The sequence below is a fragment of the Nanorana parkeri genome, unplaced genomic scaffold (genome assembly GCF_000935625.1).
Source record: "Nanorana parkeri isolate BGI_ZX_2015 unplaced genomic scaffold, ASM93562v1 scaffold689, whole genome shotgun sequence".
NCBI lineage: Eukaryota > Metazoa > Chordata > Amphibia > Anura > Dicroglossidae > Nanorana > Nanorana parkeri.
The window spans coordinates 105174-124822 of NW_017306957.1; the positions used below are offsets into that span (position 1 = coordinate 105174).

Genomic DNA, 19649 nt, shown 5'->3' on the forward strand with positions numbered 1-19649 from the left:
ATGAAAACGGCGAACGCGCTACACATGTTGGGTATCGCCGCGCACGCTGGAGTGAGAGCAATAATTCTAGGGCATCTCTAAATTGATGACCTGTGGGGGCTTTTAAAGCGTCTTCTATGGACTTTTTGGGGTACTGGGGTTTTTCGCCATTTTACGGATGCACGCAATTTGTAACCTGGTCATGTTGGGTATCGTTTTACTCGTTGTAACCTTATCTTTTATATTTCATTAAAAAATGGGTATTTTGTTGTGTTTTGGGGAATTTAATTACATTTTTCACTAAATATTGGGGTTTAATAAGGAGTTGCGCAACATAAAAATTTGCAACTACCACCATTTTATTCTATAGGGTCTTGGCATTCAGAAAATATATAATGTTGGGGGGTTTTAAGTAATTTTCAGGCCTAAAATGTGGAATATAACATGGGTGCAAAAAATGAAAAAAAGGCCTCAGTCATGAAGGGGTTAAGTACCTTAACTATTAACAGAAATGTATCTTATTTGTGTATCACTCGGCTGTAGATCCTCAAATCATCTCTGAATTCATGCTGAAACTGTCCTTCCTTCTGGAGGGGGGCTACTTTTGTTCCCCATGGTCCCTGTGCGTGTTGTAAAGTAGCCACCACTCCAAACTCGCTCCCGTGATGGACTGCAAACTCATTACAAATTAGAAAACTAAACATGAGACTGTAGTCTATCACGGGAGTGAGCTTGGAGCGATGGTAAGATTTAACTCCTGAGTTTAGTGTCACTTTGACAGATTCTCAACAGATTTTTGTTTTTCCATATTTGCAACAAAGCAGAACAACAAAAGCTATTAGACAGAGAAGGGAGAACAAGATGGACTGTTATGATCTGTTAGAACTGTCCACAATCTTCTATACCGTAAAAACAAGTAAGTTGCAGCACTTTAGCTAGAATTTCAATATTTTCATAATCTATTAGTTGGCCGATTTTTTTATTTTTTATTTTTTCGATTAATAGGATAAATAAAATTAAATACCATCTTTTATTTAAAATACACAAAGGGAGTTTTACATAAAGTTTACTTCAGAATCAAACTGCATGCACAATTTTTTGCAATCACACCACACTGGAACGCACGGCATTGCGGTACTGCGCATTCCAGTGCGGGGAGGCGCATTTGGGGTGCCATTGAAATAGCACCGCACACTTCCCACAGCCGAATTTGTTAGGCCGAAACCGAAAATGACACTTCTATTTAGTCATCAGTTTAAAGTTAGTCATGAATATTGGCCCGAGAATTATTGCTCTCACTCTGGAGCACGCGGCGATACCTAACACGTGTAGCGCAATCATTGTTTTCATATGTAGGTCCCCCCCGACTTGTGTTTCCAGAACACCAGTTCCCAGCTTAGAGGAGAGAACTAGGGGATCCAAACCAACTAATCGGTAATGAGAATCATTGACAACAATTCTCATAATTGATTAGTTGATTGTAGCATTAGAGCATTCTGTGGACTACTAATGGTCTTCATGTGTTATGGAGAAGAGGGACAGGTGCTCTATAGTCCTGCCCTAGGGTGATGACAATGCTCCTCCTATAGATACAGTAGGCATTGTCACCATAGGACAGAAGGTGTGTCACCAGCAGGATCACCAGTAGGGCTGCACTAGATTAAAATTCACTAAACTTAAAAATCAAAAAATCCAGAAGTTGTTGAAAATATCCCCTGTTCTCAGGACATAGGAGTTCTTAAAAACTAGAACATCTTGAACTTTAGATACATTTTACAAAATGTAAACTTTTTGTTTACATAATGTAGTTATCCTGAAATGAGTTTAGTAAGATACAAACAAATGTAATGAAAGTATATATGAAATAGTAGTGACTGAGCATAATCGTGAAAGCCAAATCACAATTAGGATCTCTAACAGGCACACAAGTATTCAATTATCAGCACTGATATCCTGCTTGAAACTTGTACTTCCTCACAGCATACTCAACAGATATTGTTTTTGTATTTACTGTGTATTAGTCAGTTGTGGGGAATGTTCAGTTTCAAGCTGCTATTAAGGTAATCAGGCTGGAATTGCACTAGAATAATGAAACATTAATTATCATGTTGCCTATTCATATTCTGATAACTTGCCCATTGTACTGTAATTTGCGTATTGGCTTTATTCATTGGGAATAAAACAAATATGAAAAAGTTGGTTTAGCATTTTGATTGTAGTTCTCGAGCAGTGACAGTGTCTGCAAGGGCCTCATTTTTCTGGGCTGCATCTGTGCCTGCAGCGTTATTTGGTTGTAATAAGATATTGGGTCAGAGGGTTGATACTTTTGTTTACAAACTGTAATGTATGGTTACAAAAGTTTCTCTTTTGTCAATAGAAAAACAGGGCTGCTGGATGTTTATATGTTGAGTTATGGGTTATAGTGTCATCTGCAGGAGTAGGAGGCTAGGTGCAAACAAAATGACAGCCCAGGGGCCGAACCTCCCATCTGCAAAAACCAGCTCAGTTATTTGCCTTGTGCTTAGGAGTTTGGACCTGGATTTCTTTTGCTGGCCTCTTCGGTCCAGGTTTTTTAAAATTTTCTGTTCCCTGCTCTTCCTTTTTAAATCCGTATCCCTTCTCATGCTGGGCAGAACTTCTGTTTTGCAGCAGACTGCCTTGTCTCTGGAAAGGATACATGGTGTCTGTGTGTAGGTTCACAACCTGAGCCAGCACTACAGGAAGAGGCACTCGGCTGCAAAGGGAAGTTCGCCCCCAGCATGAGAAGAGATAAGGATTTAAAAGGAAGAGCAGCAAAGAGAAGGGAAACAACCATGGATTACAGTTAGGCACACATTACAGTATTGGTTTATGTTAAACAATCTGAGGGTTTAATGTCACTTTAAGCTTACCAATCCTTAAATGTGGTGACTGCATTCATTTTCCTTTTTTAAGGCCCCCCCCCCTTTATTTTCACCTGGTGATTGGTGATTTGGCCATTAACACGCTTCCTGTTCTAGGATGGCCCCCCCTCTATGGAGGAGCAAAGGAGCCATCCTTGGACACATTTAGTTGGACTTCACTAATAAAATTAAGCTAAACTCCAGCTAGCCAAACTTTCTAAGCAGTTAGAGCAAACAAGGTTTTTTTTTTTTTATATATATATATTTTTGATATAAAAGTTTTACATAACTGAAGAAAAGCTGACATTGTAAGCACCCCGGTCAGTGGTAAATGATTTGTCTCAACCTTCTGCCACGTTTGCTGGACAGTTTATAGCTTTTGAGTTTAGATAGCTTAAATGGGCTATAAATGTAAACTTTGTGAAAGTAAGTTGTTAAGAATACTAGGGCTGCAACTATTGATTATTTTCAGAATTGATTAGTTGGCCGATTTTTTTTTTTTTTTCCTCTAGATTTTAATTGTATAAAAAAATTCAATAAATACCATCCTTAATTTACATTTAAAATACGCAAATGAGTGTTACAAGCACAAAGTTTACTTCAGAATAAAACTGCATGCACAACTTTTGCAATTGCACTGCACTGGAACGCACAGCATTGTGGTACCGTGCTTTCCAGTGCGGGCAATCGCACTGTGGGCGAGAGGCGAGTTTGGGGTGCCATTGAAATTAATGGCACTGCAACGCAGCCATATCCTGTTGAAGCTTTTGCTCATGTGGTAGACATAAAATATACTGCTGGGCGTTGTTTGGTGCTGGGGCAGTTCTTGCATCAGAACTTGAAACATAAGCGAGCGGGAAGAGATTCTATAGGCTATTCTTCTACATGCCTTTTATTGCTCTAATTAGCTGTGAGCTACCTGTAAAACAAGTTTGAAATGATAATGCAGAAATTACGTAAGTTGTTTGCTTTTATGATATTGTCTTTTGGATATTTGCCATCTCCATTGTGACACTAACCTGCCTATAGTGCTGGAGCCATTAGTATTTAAAGCTGATGTCCGGGATCATTTAAACCCTACTCCCACGCCTCTATCCCATCCCTCTCTAGCTGATTGCTGACAGACCTGTTTACTTGCCTAAAGCCATGATCGTAGGAGGCTACAGTCCTGGGCCTTCTCTCCTCTTGTGTTTACATTTAGCAGGGTCCTTCTTTTGGTGTCCACACTATTGCCTCTGTGATGTGGACACTTACTGTTGGATGTTCAATGGCAGGGGCCTCTCAGTATCCAGAAGAGCAGTGGTGTCAGGGCCAGGGGAATGTTGAGGATCATCTGCAGTTCTGGATTAGTAGTCCCCTGGACCCAGAAACAGCGCTGGTGAGGGGCCAGCCCAAATCACTTGTAATTTAAAAAGAATTGCCTGCTGAAAACAGCCATACCAAGATCATGGCTGCAGCAGCCATGATCTTGGTAGAGCTGCTTCAGGACCAGCTACGTACAGCGGTCCTGAAGAAGTTGAAGGCCTGGAAAGCGGCCTGGAAAGCAGCCAATCAGTGGTTTTGGGAGTGGTCATGTGATGCTCCCGAATCACTGTTGGCTGTAACTAATCTGTCTCAGATGCGAGGAAGATGGTAACGGGAAAGCAGCATTAGCGATTACCGATCGCTCCCACTGCTTGATTATGTTCATGACGGTCTGGGACCATCATCAGTAGTCATGGTGATTTTTGCGATGATGGTTCCGTACTGTAATCAGCCGCCAAGGGGTTAAAGAAGTACTTCATCTAGAAATGTAAACTTAATTTTGGAAGGCAACTTCTTAGTAAAACACAGACCTGAAACCTGGTTTATGGTGTAGTCTGTGGTGTCACAGATACAAGAAACCAGATGGATTTAATTTATAGGCAGGAGAAAATCCTAAATACAATCTGAAAAACGGATCTCAAACCTTTTCTCAGCTTGACAGTCTTTTATACCTATTACAGGTGCTGTGAACTACTCCTAGCATATAAAGATATCTTGCAGAAAACTTAGAAATGATGGTGATGAAGATTTTAGTAATGGAGCGATTAGGCGGTTTGTTAACTTGGTGTTTAGTAACTGGTGCTTCCAAAGCCAATATTAGAAACCCAACTCCAGACAAAACATTTTATATTGTTTTGTTAGAACAAGGAATGATTAGATCCTCTGTGGAGTTTTATTTGCCGTCTACAGCCTTTTAGGGACATTTCCCCAATTTCCTCCCATTGCAGTTGCTGGCTCTACTCTGAATTCACAAACCTGCAACACAGCCTCTTATCCCTGCTGCTGCATTCTTTTTTTGGAAGCAACCCCTTTAAATCATTTCAGAAGAAAGTTTAAGCTGAGTGTTTGGATACAGATATCTCCACACTGGTTTCCCTAATTAGAAGATAACCAAAAAAAAAATCTTGTTTCGACATCCACACAAAACTGTTTTATTTTTTCTTGTTTACAATGCCATTGAGCTGTTTTTAAATAAAGAAATGGTATCGCTTGATAAAGAAGTGCTAATTTAATTTATATGTGTAGACATAAAGAATAATTTGATTTGCTGGCTGTTTGATCAGGTCATTAGCTCTACATTAATCTTCGTCTGTTGGCCTTTGTTTCAGATAATGTTCCCGAGGAGCTAAAGGACGCGTTTTACATTGACCAGTATGAGCAGGAACACATCAAACCACCTGTCATCAAGCTTCTACTCTCAAGCGAGCTCTATTGCCGTGTCTGCAGCCTCATCCTCAAAGGGGATCAGGTGGCTGCCTTGCAGGGCCACCAACCTGTCATTGAGGCTTTGTCTCAGAAAGGGATTTATGTCATGGAGAGTGAAGACGCACCTGTGTCCGAAGCTGACCTCAGCTGCGCCCCAATCAAAATGGTCTGTGTAGAAACAAATTTCACTATAATGTTGTATACAGCAATTACTTTGTCATTCTGTATAATAGGTCTCTTAGACTCTAGCTCAGAGTAGTTTTTAAACGTGTGTGTGTGTGTTCTGTTTTCTAATAGATTTTGTAGATTCCTCTGTGCTTGTTTTACTGAAGTTCAGGTTTTTCAGCTGCTGTCCTGTTCGATCCATGCTGTCTGTAAGTTATAGATTTCCCACTGTTCAGTGATATAATGTAGCACTGGAGGGCATGCTAAATACATGTCATCCAAGTGGGTTGTTACAGCATTAGTCATAGAAAAGTTAACATGTATGTTTCTGGGCTTATGTTTTGAGCATATAATGAATTATTGAACTTTACTGCGTAACATCACAAGCTGATTTAATAGGACATGCCTAGTTGACTGGGCATGAATCCTCAGTGAATTTGGGGTGACACATAATCAATAATGATGAAGGCAAACAATGTAGGGAAGTGTGTCTCTGTCAGCCACCATCACATGTGGTCTGTGCAGTCCAGCTGGTGAGTAGAGAAGGAAGGAAGGGGGCAAAGTTGGCTCCATACACCATCAGCCCTATAACTACTCATTGTATGCACTCTTCCAAAAAATTGTGAAGGAAATTATTTAGCCAACAATGGGCAGAATCACAATTTGCGTTGTCATCTCTCAAAGACTGATTTAATCAGCTGCCAGGGATACAACTCTGATGTATTCTCTGCATCAAATTGAGTTGCATACGGAGCAGCCTTGTGTCATATCCCAGGATTACAGTAATTAAAGGGGGGCTTTGCAACAAGCTCCAGTACTAGTGCCTAAAAGTTTTGGAGCTTTACCTGTTCCGAGATTCTGCCATGACAGGTAGGATTGGAGGGCTATGCCCAGATTTCTCTAGGTATCCTCACTTCATACCTGCAGCAGTTAAACATCCCCACTGCCAGATTTTTTTAAGACCCTTGTGGCAGGACAGATTTCATTGCCAAAGTTTTAGCGGTCCCCTGGAGGTAGAATCCTGAACTGAGGTGAAATCTCTCCAGTGGGAGAGTGGTGAAATATTTGCTCTTCTAAAATCTACCTAGAACAATGCTTTGACCTGAGCTGAGAAGGCTTTCTGTTTCTAATTAGAGGAATTCGGGAATAAATCATATTCTGCGGCGTATAATATACAGCAAGAAGGTGTGAGGACATTTTATAAATTTACTTCCGTTTTCTTCTTTTCTTTGGCTGATTGATCTGTGGCACAAATGTGTAGTTCTCAGAAGGTATGCTGATTGTTTTAGGAGAAGTCATTCCTCTTAAGATTGTTAAGATTACCTATTTACATCATTAAATGTCACATCATACTCTGCGCGTTGGCCAGTATCCACTGCACCTACACTGCAATAAAAACTTGCCTGTATTGGCTGAGGGTCCATCTAAAGAATCTCTTGCCACTTTTCCTATTTTGTATTAGTTGTTTATATCAAATCTGCACCATCCGCTGCACACAAGCCTTAATTCCTGATCAGTCTAACTTCACTTTTTCTTTGCCTGTAGTGCACTGAATTGTTATGCAGCATTTAAAACAGGGTTTTCCATTCCACTTCATATTTACATATGTGTGTGTTTTGCTAAATATCTTGCTACACAATGGCCCATGCAACTCAATTCCATAATCCAATCCGCTTAAGTTCATTTTTTTTTTCATTTTTAGAGTGCCCACATGTCCATGATTGATGCGTTGATGATGGCATATACTGTGGAAATGATCAGCATTGAGAAAGTAGTTGCAAGTGTCAAGCGTTTCTCCACATTTAGCGCCTCCAAAGAGCTTCCATACGATTTGGAGGATGCTATGGTTTTCTGGATTAATAAGGTATGGGACACATAATCCGTAAACGCTGCTAATATTTATGTAGGAGCTTCATTATCAGACTGCCTCTGTATTTATCAACACTTTATTATAATCTCATCGCTAATTTTTAGCCATCAGCTGATATAGTAATGTCAAAAGAGTCAGTCATGCAAGCTTTAGTTTTTATTTTGGGTTAGCCATTTATGTCCTATATGGTTTGACAACTAAAGGGTTAATACAAGCTCATGGCTGCAATCTGCTCTTTAAAGTTCGTTATTTAGGTGGCTACCCGATCACCTCTCCATACAAAAACAGGTGCTTTTTCTGATGAATAGATTGATTTTTGAATGGTAGAATGTTCTCTGTAGAGCACTATGTGATAATATAATTTTGTTCTTTTTCTTTTCCGAGAAATCCTATTCTCGGAGTCCATTGAGGGACACAGCTCTGAAGAATTCTGATACGTAGGGTTATGCTGCAAAATGAACACTAGGCAAACAAAAAATGAAAAGCCTGTCACTTTAAGGACCTAACTACATATATTAATATGACTCCATGCCCCTATTTCCTTAGCCACTATAGGAATTCCCAGACAATATTGGCTTGAGATAATAATTTTTAGCAACGATTATGGGAACTACGAACCATTGCAGGACAAATCATAAGTACTGAGACCAGATACGACCTGCTTCACGAACACCTCAAGACGAAGCATAAGTACTAAGACCAGAAATATCCTGTTTTCTGAAGACTAGGGAAACTTCCAGGATTTAACTTATCTACTATGAGTCTAGTCAGCTCCCGGGATTTAATTCTATCCGGTATGAATCAACTAGAAGCCCTTGTCCTCTCTGAAGAAATAAAGTAAAATAATACAGCAGAAGGGAAATATGCATCCATTCTCCTGAGGACACCAAGTGAAACTGGCCATTGTGAGGTGAGAGGGGTTATATCCCTAAAGTTTCAGGCATTTAATTTTTTTGTTTGCCTAGTGCCCATTTCTACTAGAAGCAGCAACATAACCCGAGGTATCAGAATTCTTCAGAGCTGTGTCCCTCAATGGACGTTCGAGAAATATCAGAGCTCAAAAAAAATAATAGTGTGTATGTGACAGTGGTGGGGACATTAAAGTACAAGCGTCTCTGGCACAGACTGTTGTGAATGATGCACTGTTCTTTGTAGAGTACTGCTGAGTATGTCAAAGCTAAATATATGTTTCATTATGAAAACATTTATTTTGTAGGTAAACCTGAAAATGAGGGAGATTCTGGAAAAGGAGCAAAGGTTAAAACAGCAAATAATTGAGAGCCCCAGTCATCAAAAGGTATTCTTATAAATGTGTTGCTGTCCTTGTGCAGTAACATTGTATGGATATTGGAAGAAATTGAATATTTATGAAGAGTTTTGGTTAGCAAGGAGTGCACTGCCTTTACTGCAGCTCTGCATTGTCTCGCTAAGAATCCTCAAAATGTAGACAGCAGCAGGATCCAACCAGTGAAGCTACTGCAATAAGCTACCTGCTTTAAAGTAAACCTGTCATAAAAGAATCATGGAAGGTGTAATTACTGGTCTCTGAAAATGCTAGTTGCTTAGCTGTTAGCCCCTGGCTTCGTTAATTGACAGCATTGACCCAGAAAAAGTTCCAGATCAAAGTCTTTTCTGATCTGCATTCTTTTTTCCAGGTTAATTGATTTAGAAATAATTGAAAATGAGGGTTAGGACAATTGCTTTGGAAACTAGAATTTTCAGTCGGCAATAGCCCCATTTTTATGGCAGGTTTACTGTATGGCAAAGTATGAAACTCTGTAATAAGTTATAAGATTTGATGCTAACTTGTGAATGCACCTTGATTTTTGGATGTACTATCTGGCAGAACACTATCCATTAGAGTTCAGCTTACTGTAGCTCCTGAAGGTCTGCATGTGTTCAGGTTCACACTACCTTCTTGGGCTAACACGTGCTGGGTCATCTGAGCAGTATGTAGAGCTACTAAAATCAAGAAAAAGCAGCCTGGAAATAAACCTGCTGATGTTTTACACTTAAATGCAGGGACTTCTGGAGCTAATATTTTATCAAGAAAAACCTAGTAGACTGGGAGAGTAAAATGTACTTTTCCCAATACTTGGATCCGGTGTGTGACACTGCAGGTGTCGCATACCAGTGTTCTATCGAAAGCTCTGACTTGTTGAGCTCTCTGACTGAGAACGTCACATGCGGTGACTGCCAGTAGGAGATGTACAGCAAATGGAGCTAGTGCGCATGGGCAGAAAATTCTTGTCGACCTGTCTAACTTTTGCTACGGCGCCTGCGTGGCTCATTGGATTCTATAACCTAGTACAAACTTATATTTTTTTTCTAAGTTATAGAAGCCAATAGCCGCGCAGTGGCAACTGTGGTTGTAGAAAGAATTATGTGGCCGAGCAGGCGCTGTAACATAATATAACCTTTGACTAGGTTATAGAATCTGATGAGGCAAAAGCCACTGCGCCTGCGCAGCTATCGGCTTCTATAACCTTGGACAAATATAACTGTAGTAGGTTATAGAAGTGGATAGCCACGCAGGCGCTGTGGCAATAGTTAGACGGTTTGACAAGGATTTCCTGGGCAAGCATACTAGCACCATCTGCTGTAGATCTCCTCCTGGCAGTCACCGGATGTGATGTCACCAGTTGGAGAGGTCGACAAGTTGGAACTTTAGATGGAATACCGCCTCCTATAGATCGCAAGCTAAGTGATCATGAACCACTGATCGCTCGGCTCATGGACTTCTCCCTGTGGAGAGTGGTGACTGAAAGTCACTGATCCCCACAGGAATTCCCCCCTTCCCTTTCTGTTCCTCCAGCACTTATTTGAGGGACAGACGAGAGGGGGGAAAAGCTGGCTCTAGAGAGGCAGAGCCAGCTGTCAATCAGGTAGCTGGGTGGATCCTGACAATATTGTCAGTATTTTCCCAGCTGTAGTGCGGCTCTGCACTGTCATTATATAGCGGGCAGTAGCCTGCTAGATGTCGACTTGGGATCACAGGAGGACATGAGTAAATGTACTCATTTGACCCAAAAGAGAAGCCAAAAAAAAGATTTGGCATTAGTTCTCTTTTTAAATTTTGGTTTTATGTAATTTCACTGATGATTTTGTCTTTACTAGCATTCTCTTTTGTCTGCTCCCTACTTTTGCTTTCTAATTTTGCAAGACTTTGTTTTTGAGGCCGCAAGAGCATTTCAGCACAATCAAATATGTAATACCTTTTAAAGGGCTGCAGTATGCATGCTTGACTAGACTCTAACCTGGAATGCTTTTTGTCCTGTTTGATAATTAAGATCATATTTTAAAGCTGAACTCCAGACATAAAGCTAAATACATAAAATAAATATGAGGTAGCTGTTATACCTCCCAAATTATTTGTATTTATGCCCATCTAGTTAGTCCTGAGATTTACACAGCTCTGCACACACCACAGCCCTTTTTGGCAGGACGTGAAGCATGATTTTTATTTTTCTGCTGCAGTTCAGTATCACTTACAGGTCTTGTCCCTCCCCCAGCCTGTAACTGGACAATGAAAAGAGAAGCAACAGACTGCTGAGCTGATCTCTCTCTCTGCTCTCTCCTCCTATCATCATCTTGCACTGCAGCAAAACTGATTGGCTCCTTGTGCTGCTTCTCCCTGTCCCAGTCTGAGCTCTGGTGTACAGGACTTTTGAAAGGCTCATACCAAACCAAATTCAGGTACATACACAGCTTGGAATCCAACAAAAATAAAACAAATGATGTATTAATGGATACAAAGCTGCATTAATTTGTTTTTGCTTTTTTATATATCTGCCTGGAGTTCAGATTTAAATGTTTGCGCTAATGGATAAGTCTACAGATAAAATGTAAATATTTATATTGAAAATGTCTATTATATTATGTAAATATACAGTAGATGTGTTTTATAGCTTGGCGGCCTTTTGTACTGAGGGATTGCTTGACATGCAGTACACTATAACAAGTCTTTGCACCACCTTTTAAACACAGGAAATATAATATTTTTGCCCATAGCAGCCAGGTTCCAGCTTTCATTGTTTTATGCAGGTTAGAGAACACAAGATGAGACCTTATTTGCTTTGTGCAACTTCCCTTTGCTATGGATTCTAGAAACCATTGCCAGTTTCTTTTTTTCAGGACAGATAAGAACCTGTTTGTAAATGTTAAGCATCGATGCCATAAAAAGTAAACATTCTAATATTGAGTACTTGAGGCAGTTTCTGAGCACTGAAAGTGGTAAAGAATGGAAAGTTTAGAATATTTTATTTAACCTGCTGTGCCAGAACTGTACCGTTTTTAATCTGCCAAACTTTCCTTTCTTCTGCCTAACTTGTTCTCCTTCCTTCCTCAAAAGTCTCCTTCAAAATGGTATTGGAAGTTAGTACCTGTAAGTTAAAATCCTTTTGATGTAAAACTTTCATTCATCCCACCATGGTATACAGTCATCTTAGTGTCAAGCTTTTTCATTCTCTAGCAGGTTATGGCAAACCAAAGCCCACCAACTGTTGCGGAAACCACCAAAGTCTGGCTTAGAATGCTGAGACTCGGTTCCTAGACAGATGGAGGTCTTCAGGTTTTCTGACCCTGCTTTCTACACTACACCCACAACAAGATTTCAGGATAAACTGGCAAGGCAGTTCAGCCGTAAACCACATTGGTTCATACTGTAGTTTCTTCTGTACTTAATATCCACACAAAAGAAGAGAATCTGCTCTGCCATTGGCCATCAGTCCTTGTGCGTTTGTCCGTCTGTGCCTCTCTGTAATCACTGCACTAACCACACGCATAACCATAATTAATAGTCTCATTCTCTGTGTGTTTCTTGTTTCATCTGTGTCTTTAAGCCTGATCTAATGCATGCCCTAGCGCATTGCATGCTGGAACCCGTGGAGTATGCGCGAGTGGTATAGTATTTCTAACCTTTGCATATGTAGCAGATCTGGTATGTGGGGGCATGCAGTGTAAGTGTTCTCCATTGTGGCTGAGACTTGCTCACTCACCAAAGAACATATTGCCTGCCGCGTGTAAAACAAAAAACATTGTTTTTACCCAAAAATTTTCCCAATGGGCATTTTTTGTAGTCTTGCCTCCTTCCTGACCTTTCTAAAAATCCTCAGAGTAAAGTAACTTGAACTGGGAGAGTTGGATTTTTTTTAAATCCATTTTTCCCTCTCTAAACTATTATTCCCTGTATTTTTTTGTTATTCACGGGAAGTTCCCACAAAATTCAAAAGAGAAATGGTAACCACATTTTAACTGAAATATTTAGTGGGAATTCTGAATTTTTGCAAATATGTTTAGGGATCAGTTTTTCACAAAATATTTCATTTGGTTAATGGTAGTAGCTTAAGTCATCAGGGGGATGTCTTTATCCCCCTACAATGTTCCATTAATCCTAAGGCTGGGCACACACCTTACAACCATCGCAAGACTTCTGTCTTGCGATGGTTGTAAGGTACTTAAACGTACGATCTGCCTATGTTGCATAGGCAGATCGTATTTGCCATGATCGCAAGCCACGCCCCCTGAGGGTGTGGGCTTCCGATGACCGCAATGCCGAACGGGCAGTGTGTGCTTGCGCACACCGGCCCGTGCGGCTGTTATCGTACGGACATGCCACAAACCCGCCGAACATCGTACGATGCTCGGCGGGTTTTCGAACATGTCCGTAAGTTTAAAGTCGTGCGACCTTACAGTAGTAGAGGTCGCACGGCTTCCACACACCTTACGATCGCGGGATTTCCCGCGATTCTCGTACGATAATCGTAAGGTGTGTGGGGACCCTAACACACAGATTGCATGGAAAGATTTGAGATTCTATGTCAGGGCTTGACTAATCCGAGGATCCTGGTAGCCAATGCTCCTTAAAAATAACAGCTGGCGACTAACTTTTGAGGCTTTCTCTAGTTGTCAATGGGGCTGACACCTAAATAAAAAAAAATCCGTCTGGCCCCTGAAATCGATATTCTATATTATCATATAATAATTTGTCTACCCCTCCTCTATTGGCCCCTGAAATCGATTATTCTATATTATCATATACTATTAATTTGTCTACCCCTCCTCTATTGGCCCCTGAAATCGATATTCTATATTATCATATAATATTAATTTGTCTACCCCTCCTCTATGTGCATCAAAACAAGATTAAGGCTGTGGGTTTCACTTTTGTTGTCCCTGAAAGATGTAAAAAGCCAATAGCAGATTATTTGTTCAGTGGACTAACCCTTACACTAGGGTTATGGGCCTTAATGCGCACGGCTGAATTCGCAATGGGTTTCTGGGCTCACTAGGACAGTCTGCATCTGTTCAGGGGAGTGTACTGATCTCCCAGAAGAAAAGGAGCCTTCCAGCAGCACAGAGTAGTTGGGATTGAAAAATACTGTCGTTGTAGGTGGCTGTTGATTGTGTACATGAGGACAGGATGAGTGCACCAGGGGCAGTGTCCTGATTTACAGAGAAGAATATGAAGGGAGATAGTCATAGTACAAAATTATTTCTGGAGAGGTAAATCCTGAATTCTTCTGTAGGAGGCAGTAAAATATTCCTTTATTACTGTAAGTGAGGATATTGTAATGCTGAAAGGGGAATTAAGGTAAATCTTGGGGAAAGATGGTAGTTAAAGGTGAACTCTAGCCTTCCGTTTGGTCTTGCACCCTTGTACTGGCTTCTTTTTTGTACTGAAATTGCTCACTCTAATATTATGCAGACTCTGAGCTTCTCACAGTGTGCATTTGATGCTGCAGAAAGTCAAAAGGTTCAGAGACCGTGTAATGAAAGGATTAAATCAGTGGGTCAAAAATAAGATATGTAATGAAAATGGAAAGATTTTCTTTAAAAATTTCACTTGCATTTTGATGAGGGGGAAGGGAGGAACAACATAAGCAGATTAAACTTCAGCTTTAAAGTGTATGTGAATACTAAAGGATACCTGACTCCAAATGGGAGCTGCTGTCACTCACTGGGGGAACGGTAGGGCTTTGGCTGGATCAGCCTGTGACAACACAGGTTACTCTGGAATTGCAGGCTTGTATGTTCATTCCCTCCTGCTGTTCCCTTTTGCTAGCTGAACTGTGCATGACTGTCAACACTACCACAGGTCTGAACCTATGGATAGCATTGACAAAGTGAGGAAGAAAGTTGTACCAGAAGGAAGAAGACTGGCAGGATCACCAGGTCTTTCAGGATATTTCAAAGGCAAAGAAAAAACGGGCATAGTTAGAATAACCACAAAGGTTTAAACGAGAATAAAGGTTTTTCATTTTTTTACATTTAGCCTTCTCATACACTTTAAGTGGCTAGGACCGGTCTCTGAGCACTGTGGCCCAAGGTTCAGTTCTCATTCAGGTGTCTCTCTGTTCGCATCAGGAGTTTACATTTTTAATCTGTGTTGCTGTGGTTTTTCTCCATATCCAGTTTTCCAGCTTCTAACCTCAGCCTAAAAACAACCCAGTAGCTACATGGGTGTTAGGATGTATTTCTATACCTTGGGAGGGGATGTTAGAATGCAAGCTCCTGTGCCTTGGGTGGTAGGTTATGAGATATGTCAAAACAATCGGATGAAGAACCCAGCCTGTGAGGATAAGAGTAAAATAAGTACAGTCCTCAAGCATTAAGGAACCATAACCCTAGATGAAAGTCCAACATTTTAAAATGATTTGTTTGCATGCATCCACTAAATATTTCAGTTTCCTACTCTTTCTCCTTCCTGTGGGATCCTGTGGAAGATTGATATCTCTCCTGCCTGTTGTGTTTTAGCGTGTGATTATTACTGTAGCGTTCTTGGAGTGTGGATATTTTATACTCTACAGTCACAAGGCTCTAGCCACACAACCCCCTGCTTTATATAGTTTCTAGTTATAGCTGTTTAACTCTCTAGGATTTGGCCCTAAAGTAACTTTATTGTACCATTGATACCACCATTGACTCATCAACCTTTCCTTTTTCAGGTGCGTTACCGCCGGGACCACCCATCAAACAGACACCTTCCTTTTTTCCCATTACTTGAAGATTTAATGAAAGATGTTAGCGATGGAGCAGCCCTCCTGACCGTCATACACTTCTACTGTCCAGAACAGATGAAACTTGATGGTAAGTGCAGTTTTGAAGTGTTCGTTATACCCCAACTAAGCAGCCTTAGTTTTCATTACAGCAAACGTACTGCAGTCTCCATGATGAAAAACCTCTTAATTTCCCTATTCTTGCTAAAAGCATGGATGTGGGATTCCCCATCGTCAGGCTATTATACTCCGACTTCTGTCAAATGTAAGGATGCTGACAGTGCCACACACTGGTCAAATTTCAATCAGTGTATGGCCAACTTTATGAAATAGTTTCCTTTTTTTGTTTCTGTTTAAGGGACCAAAAGCATTGTCAGGTAACTGATATTCTGTTCTATGGCCAAGTGTGAGCTTATTTTATTTATTTTTTTCTTCATTTTACAAAAGTTAAAAAGAAAAGTCTGCGATCAATTGCAAGTATGGAATTTGAATTTGGAAGCCATTGCTGTGAATATTCTATATACGATCCATAGAGTTGTCAGTGTAAGTAAAAGGGTGGCCAAATCAACAAACTGATACATTCTTATGGTTAACTCTGCAACACCAAAGGCCTGCGTGACCACTGAAGACAACTGTGCTGGATGGTTGCAGAATTTTTTCACTGTTGAAGGAAAACCTCTTTCATAACATCTAGCCATGTTTGAGGGGTCTCTACCTACTTTGTTTTGTTAAGGGTATTTTCCGCCATTAGGTTTCTGGGAATCTTCTTATTCAATTTTATAGTAAGCCTATATATTTGAAACTGTGACCTCTGCTGCTCTTAATATGCAGCAAAGAAAGTCTGACTTTGCTGATATGATGGCTTCTTCCAGATCTGTGACTCCAAAGGTTTTGAAGCCACAGGGTCGGCAAAATAAGGCAACTAGCATTTCAACAGACTGTGAGCACTAGCAGCCTCCATATTTCCTTCCGTAAAGGTTTACTTTAAAGTAGGGATGTATCGATACAACTTTTTTCAAGTACAAGTACAAGACAGCTGCCTGAGGAACCAGCATGCTCAGAACCTCAGGCAGGCGAACTTCCTGAAAAATGTAAAGGGCCAGTATCGGCCTTCAGTATCAGGGCATTTTCAGGAGTACAATTACTCCTGATAGCAATACTAGTATCGGTATTGGGACATCCCTACTTTAAAGTAATAAATTATGACACTTAACTGTTATACCAGAAAAATTATGGAAAGGGCACAGGTTAGACTTTGGAAACCACCATGTTTTTGTTTAGTTTGAGGTCCAGGCCATTGTCCACTTAATGTACATATTTAATTCCTTTTCAGTTTTGAAGACCTTTTTTGTTTTTATTTTTTTCCTTTACACCTTCTCTTGTAACACAGATACTTGTATGTCAACCCAAAGCTGGATGCATGGCCTTCTGACACCACTTCTCTTATTTTTTTTCTTTCTCCCTCTTATGCAGACATCTGTTTAAAGGAGGTGCCATCAATGGCTGACAACCTGTATAACATCCAGCTCCTAAAGGAATTCTCCAGCGAATACCTAAACAAGTGCTTTTACCTGACCTTAGAAGACATGCTCTATTCCCCACCAGTTCTGAAGGTAGGTCCCTGGAGAATCATGTCCAGCAGTCAGCAAAAAGAAATGAACAAACGACTTATTTTTTTTCTTCTTTCTTTCTCAGCCTAACTTTATGGTGTTTATCGCTGAGCTCTTTTGGTGGTTTGAAAATGTGAAACCTGACTTTGTTCAGCCCAGAGATGCTCAAGAATTGAAAGAAGGTAAGCGAGACAATTGTCGGAATTTTGCTTTATCTGGATTGCTCTTACAGTTATTCAGTTATACATATTTTGACACAGTCGAGTACTCTTCCTAGACCCACTTTAAAGCGGAACTGAACTCACAGATTTTACTGTTTGCCAAAAGAAATCTCAAGTCAAAAAAGCTCCATATTTGCTATTTAATCCTTAATCATGTCAGCTCCCAAACCAACTCATAAGCCCTCAAATAGCTGATCACATGACAACTACAGATCTAAATACAGGCTAAGATTGTGCTGTCCATGGTGGATAGGAGAGTTTCTTTGCATTTCAAAAGAAATTCTTTCTTTAAGAAATGAACATTTTGACATACAGCTGTACTGTTATTCATTTACCACAAACATAATGTAATGGTAAATTCTCTTTGTTAATGACCATTTGGGTACGTTATCTTCAGTGTCTAGAGCTCCCAGGTCTATGCAGCTCTTTGCTATGCTGTTGGTTATTTTTCTGCGGCTAATGGAGCAACAGCATAAATGTAAAAAAAAGAAAATGTAAAAGTGTGTTCCACCTTTTTTTTAATAATGATCTTCAGTGCTACTATCTAACCCTTTTGGTTATGTGGGCATTGAGGCCCACATAGACAAGCAGCATAATTGTGATTTTAAAGCTTGTTTAAACAGTGGAAGCAGGAGACAAATCAATTAAAGCTTCAGGACAGCTTTGCTTAACCACTCCCAGCCTGTCTGTTTTTTTTTGCTAGTGTCCTTACATGATGGATGCCTTCTTTCATGCTCTATACCACTGTGGTGCCTCTATTGGCTATACATGTTGGTTTTCTCCTCGACAGCCTTGATACACTGTACCTGAACCCCGCTGGAGAGATATGGGGCAAGCATGTAATGTGCTTAGTCACTGGACCCTGCATTTGGCACCTTGTGCAGCATGTGAGGTAACCAGCTGGTGCTCTAGCATCCTTGGGGAGGATTGCAAGCAACTCTGGTGAGCCACGGCCATGCTCGTCAGATGTCCAAATACTACCCCCAGTTCCCTAAAGGGTTAAATCTGCAGTTTTGTTTTGACTGTTATGTAGCACTTTTAGTAGTAGTGTTAAAAGCTTTACATTTTGAAATTGGCATCAGTTTTTAAAAATCCCTTGAGACATACGGGCCGTGGAACGCGCTTGAGTTACCTCCCTCACAGGTACCCTACTAAGCATCTGCCTGCCATTTTCTCTCTCTCTCTCTCTCTCTCACGCGCGCTCGTTCGGCTGAATACACACATCTGCTGCTATAACTCACAGGTACAGCATCTTCTGCCTTCCCGTGTCTGAACACAGGGCACCCTCCCCACCCACAGGTTCTGCGTTTTTTGGGGGCGTACGTGCCAGATCATAGGTGAAGAGATGCCTAGGCAGGGGGCCACACAACTTGTTCACTGTCTCCAAAGCGGGTTTCACCCCTTTCTAGATCTGAAGATTCTCAACAAGTTCTGCTGGTCCAAAAGTTCTATATGGAATCTACCCGGGTGATTCCCTGGCCTCATTGGAAATCAAGCATGTGTATTTGCACATCGCCATTTTTCCTCTCCACCATTGCTACCTGCATTTGGCTGTGGGCACCTCATAGTTCCAATTTTGTTGCTTTTACCATTGGACTTTTCACTGCACACCAGCTTTTCAGTATGGTGCTGGCACCTGTCTTGGACCTGCTTCGATCCCACGGGATCCCCACAGTGGTATACTTGGTTGAGCTCCTCCTCAGAGGGCAGTCAGTGCAAGCCCTATTGTCCAATATTTACTGGGTGATTCTATCTTCAGAGTTTGGGATTGATCCTAAACCTTCAGAAGTCAATGCTGGTTCCCTCTCAGTGCTTGGAGTACCTGTACATGGCCCTTTTCAAGGTATTCCTTCTCTCGAGAAACGTCTGTCTCTCCACTTTCAAGCTTGGACCTTGTGGTCCATGAGCCATCCAACCACCCGCTTTTACATGAAGGTTCTGGGCATGTGCTTGCCTTCCTTGACGCAAATCCCTATGCTCACTTCCACTCCAGGCCACTGCAGCTCAACATTGTGGCTGCGTGGGACATCCTTTCCATGTGTAAAATTGTCTCATGCTTCCTGAACCACTCTTTCGCAATCTGAGACCGATGAATCCTGGCATTGTTATCCTGGAATATGCTCATGCCATCAGGTAAGAAAATATCCATTGATGGAAAAAGCTGGTCATTCAGTATATCCAGGTAGGCAGCTGAC

At 40.9% G+C, this 19649-nt stretch overlaps 1 protein-coding gene across 2 annotated transcripts in view; it reads left to right on the forward strand.

Moving 5' to 3' along the window:
• CAMSAP1 (calmodulin regulated spectrin associated protein 1) overlaps window positions 1-19649 on the forward strand; it is a 40006-nt gene that overhangs the window by 2671 nt on the left and 17686 nt on the right. For both annotated transcript variants that reach the window (XM_018563721.1, XM_018563722.1), the window contains exons 2-7: window positions 5495-5757; window positions 7459-7620; window positions 8843-8923; window positions 15573-15714; window positions 17097-17236; window positions 17319-17415. In XM_018563721.1, coding sequence (XP_018419223.1) covers window positions 5495-5757; window positions 7459-7620; window positions 8843-8923; window positions 15573-15714; window positions 17097-17236; window positions 17319-17415 — 885 coding nt within the window. The remainder of the gene's footprint in view (window positions 1-5494; window positions 5758-7458; window positions 7621-8842; window positions 8924-15572; window positions 15715-17096; window positions 17237-17318; window positions 17416-19649) is intronic.